Source organism: Poecilia latipinna, unplaced genomic scaffold, assembly GCF_001443285.1.
Source record: "Poecilia latipinna isolate Pla-1442-1.1 unplaced genomic scaffold, P_latipinna-1.0 Scaffold3335, whole genome shotgun sequence".
Lineage (NCBI taxonomy): Eukaryota > Metazoa > Chordata > Actinopteri > Cyprinodontiformes > Poeciliidae > Poecilia > Poecilia latipinna.
The window spans coordinates 103,203-106,789 of NW_015115951.1; the positions used below are offsets into that span (position 1 = coordinate 103,203).

General features: G+C 42.4%; 1 protein-coding gene across 1 annotated transcript in view; it reads right to left on the reverse strand.

Moving 5' to 3' along the window:
• The window catches only part of cabcoco1 (ciliary associated calcium binding coiled-coil 1), a 12,707-nt gene extending 9,767 nt beyond the window's left edge, over positions 1 to 2,940 (reverse strand). The window contains exons 1-2 of the mRNA XM_015023525.1: positions 2,752 to 2,940; positions 2,470 to 2,614 (exon numbers count right to left, since the gene is read on the reverse strand). Of these exons, the coding sequence (XP_014879011.1) occupies positions 2,470 to 2,614; positions 2,752 to 2,917 (311 nt within the window). The 5' untranslated portion in view covers positions 2,918 to 2,940. The remainder of the gene's footprint in view (positions 1 to 2,469; positions 2,615 to 2,751) is intronic.
• Between the last annotated feature and the right edge of the window lie 647 nt (positions 2,941 to 3,587).

A 3,587-nucleotide genomic window follows, 5' to 3' on the forward strand; every position in this document is an offset into this window, starting at 1 on the left:
AGAAACTCCAAAGCACACAAAGAAGGAATATATATGTGTATAATTTTTTTTTGTCATAGTACCCCCAAGAATTTGGCTATAACTGATGTATATTCACATATAAAATAAGTCAATAGAGTTTAATTTGCAATTTATGTGTCATGAGGTAGATCTCAGGTGGCTGGTGAGAGAAAAAGTAGATCTTGCTCTCAAAAAGTTTGGGCACCCCTGACTTAATATATAATTAGGTAGAAATAATGCATATCTGGGAAATATATCTTAAATTGAGCGCTCAAAGCACCAGGGTTTTTATAGAAAAATATCCAGATTTTGTGTGTGTGGTTTTAGAGGCTCTATGTTGAAGATGGTAAGAAATAAAGACACCTCTTTTCTGTTTTTCTATCTGCTCCGTCTCTCTGCTCTCGGCTCCCACACACGGAGTTGTCAGCTAGTTGTAGCACTGAGCCCCTCTTGTTTCAAACTCTTTTCATTAATGTAAGAGTTAAAGAGCTAAATATAATTGAGATATTTGCTACCTTCAATAAAAGTCCATCAAACCAGTGCAGTCAGTTTTGCTAATTTTGATTTCCAAGGCATAACAAGGCAGTTCATCATGATTCAGCCAAAGTAATGAAATAACGAACTGCAGTCTGATTTTTATTGTTAATGTGTTTCTTCCTATTGAGCAGTGAAAGTAAATAAAATGTGTTGTCTTTTGCTTTAAGTATTTATTTAACTGGTGGCATTATAAGGTTAGAGCCACAGAGCCACAGATGGTTCCTCTCTTCATCAGCTCTGGGAGCCTGTGCCACTCTGCTGTTGCTTCTCCTTCACTTTGGACTGAACCATTGTTCTAACAATGGCGGGGGTGGACGTAAAGATGTATTTTTATTTTTTTCTTTGATGAATGGCAGATTTATTTGTTTCTTTCACCTTTTTATATTGATATTGTTTAAATACAAAGATTATTTCTATGATTTTTTTCGGGGGGACAATTCTACACTTCTCCAAGATCGGGGTGGGTCCGGACCCTCCCTAAACCTCCCTGGGATTTCCACCCCTGGGCATCACTTGTCATGATGTCAGTATGTTGTGTTTTTTCTTTTTTGTTTGTTTGTTTGTTTCTTATATACTTCCTGTCAGATGTCAAGGTTTATTTTGACCCAAGTTATCCTCCAGTGTTCCCCATTAATTTAGCCCTGGTGTGTGAACCATCTCCGCTAATTAGTTATTACCCTCACCTGTTCCCCACAGTTCCCGCGAGGGTCGGGGTGCAGAGCCACGAGGCGTTGGGGTTGCTGTAAAGCTCCTTGTGGGATTCTTTTATGGTTTTCTGTTGGAGGTGTTCAGCCTGTCTGTTGTCCCAGAAAATCTGTGTGATCCTGGCCCGGTGGTCCTGTCTGTTGTTCCAGAGGATCTGCCTGCTCCAGCTCCGGGGGTCGCAGCCCTATCAGAAACCATAGGGGTCCTAGGACCTCGCTGGCGGCCTGCAACGAGGGGTCTCCATGGCCGTTGGCTTTGTCGCCTTTGGTCCCCAGTTTGGGGTCGTAGAAGGCTCCTGTGTAGGTGTGAAGGAATGCTGCGGCCCTCCAGTCGCCCTCCAGATGTGCTTCGGGCTCCCGGTCATGTGTGCATGGTGGTCTGCTGGATCTGCCTGGTCGGCCGTCCAGCCTTTGGACTGTTGGGTGAATATTTATTGGCTGCCCAGTTGACTTTGGTTTTGATTTTCTGCTCCATAAAGCTCTCCCCCCCCCCTCCTCCCACCCCTCATACCCCACCCTTCCCTGCCAGTGTTGGGTTGTTTTTGAGTTTGTTCTCTCGCTTCCTCTGGGGATCCCTAATTTATAGGCCTTTAGGACTGGGGTTTTCTTTTCTTGAGGAGTGGGGTTATGTTTTGGGGCGTCTGGCATCCGCCATTGTGTGTGTGTGTGTGTGTGTGTGGGGGCGGTGGGGGGTTCTGTCATGATTTCAGTATGTTGTGGGGTTTTTTTTGTTTGTTTCTTATATGCTTCCTGCCAGATGTCAGGGTTTATTTTGACCTAAGTTATTCTCCAGTGTTCCCTGTTGATTTAGCCCTGGTGTGTCACCTGTCTCCGCTAATTAGTTATTCCCCTCACTTTTTTTGAGTTGTGTCCATGTGTGTTGCAGGATTCTTGTCAGGGTTTCATGTATGGATATCAGTGTCGCTCCGAGTGCTGACCTGCTCATGTTCCGACTAAAGAAAATTAAAAGCAAGATGCTACGTCACTGTGTACCTTCTGGTTCATTCTCAACCTTAAAGACTTCATTCCTGACATCACTGCTCTACAGAAATAGTTTATGTTAAAGTTCTGAAACTGTTGTGACTATTACTAGAAATCATAAATATGGCGGTGATGTGGTTAGAGCCCAAGTTCTTTAAAGTTTGGTGATCAACTGAATTATTTAATTTCCCTTTGGGATCAATAAAGTATCTTTGAATTTGAATTTGACTGACTTGGTCAGGCTTACCTTTTTGTTACATAGCATATCAGTGCTTTGGCTTCATTATTGTTCAAAAGTGAAGTGCCATGTTCTTCAGAAGGAGCACAGTGGCAGGCAGCAGTCATGGCTTTCATGAACACCACCATATTATCCACTGAACTCATCTGTTTTTCTGAGGGAGGAAGGCAAAGCACAAATAAACTGTAAGTCTACCAGACCTTTTTCTTTCTTACAAAAAAATGTCAGTGTTAGAAGTGTGGATACAACACAACTCATCAGCTTGAAGAACCAACATTCTGCATTTCCCACCTCTTAGATTTCCCAGCAGTATATGGAGTACAGCCATGGTGAAAGAGATCTGTGTGGGGCTAAACTTGGCATCTTTAGCCCACCAGAATGCAGACAAATAGTGCTGAAGGAGGACAGCCTCTCTGATACAGGTCCGGTGGTTTATGAAACCCAGAATGTTCTCCATTTTACTACAAACAGAGAATGGATTTAGATTACACTGCAAACACATGGTAAACAGTCAGTGATAACACTGTTGAAGCAGAATGTTGGTGTGCTAACATTCCCTACTTAATAAAAGAATCTTACAAAAACAGAACCCATCTTACAGGGACATTTGTACCACACTCAGCACAGATGTTTCTGTTCACCGTTCCAGGCTATTGCTCATGGTAGTCTGTGCATTTTTTTGCCTGAGAGCTTCCTGCTTTCAGCTTGAATCTAGGTTGGTGTGGTAGACCCTGGTCTCTATCAAACGGTAAAAATCAGTTGAAGAGTTTCAGTGAGGCTTCTGGGCTCATTATAGCACTGAAACAGCACTTCTGAAAGTTATAAATGATATTCTCTTGGCTTCAGATAATGAAGCCAAGGTGGACTTCTGTTCTGGTTTTGCTAGATCTCAGACCTGCAGTTGAAACAGTCAACCATAATATTCTCTTAAAACCATGGAAGGAGCTCCCGGCACGGGGCTAAATGGGAGGCAGAATAAGATTTCAAGGATCCAAGTTGACTCATGGTTGCTAAAAACTTTACAAGACTGACTGTACTGTAAAATATTGAATTAAATGTTGTGCTTACATTACTGGCTTTATTTTCACTCTTACATTTAACTTTATGACACGCAAATTTACAAGTGG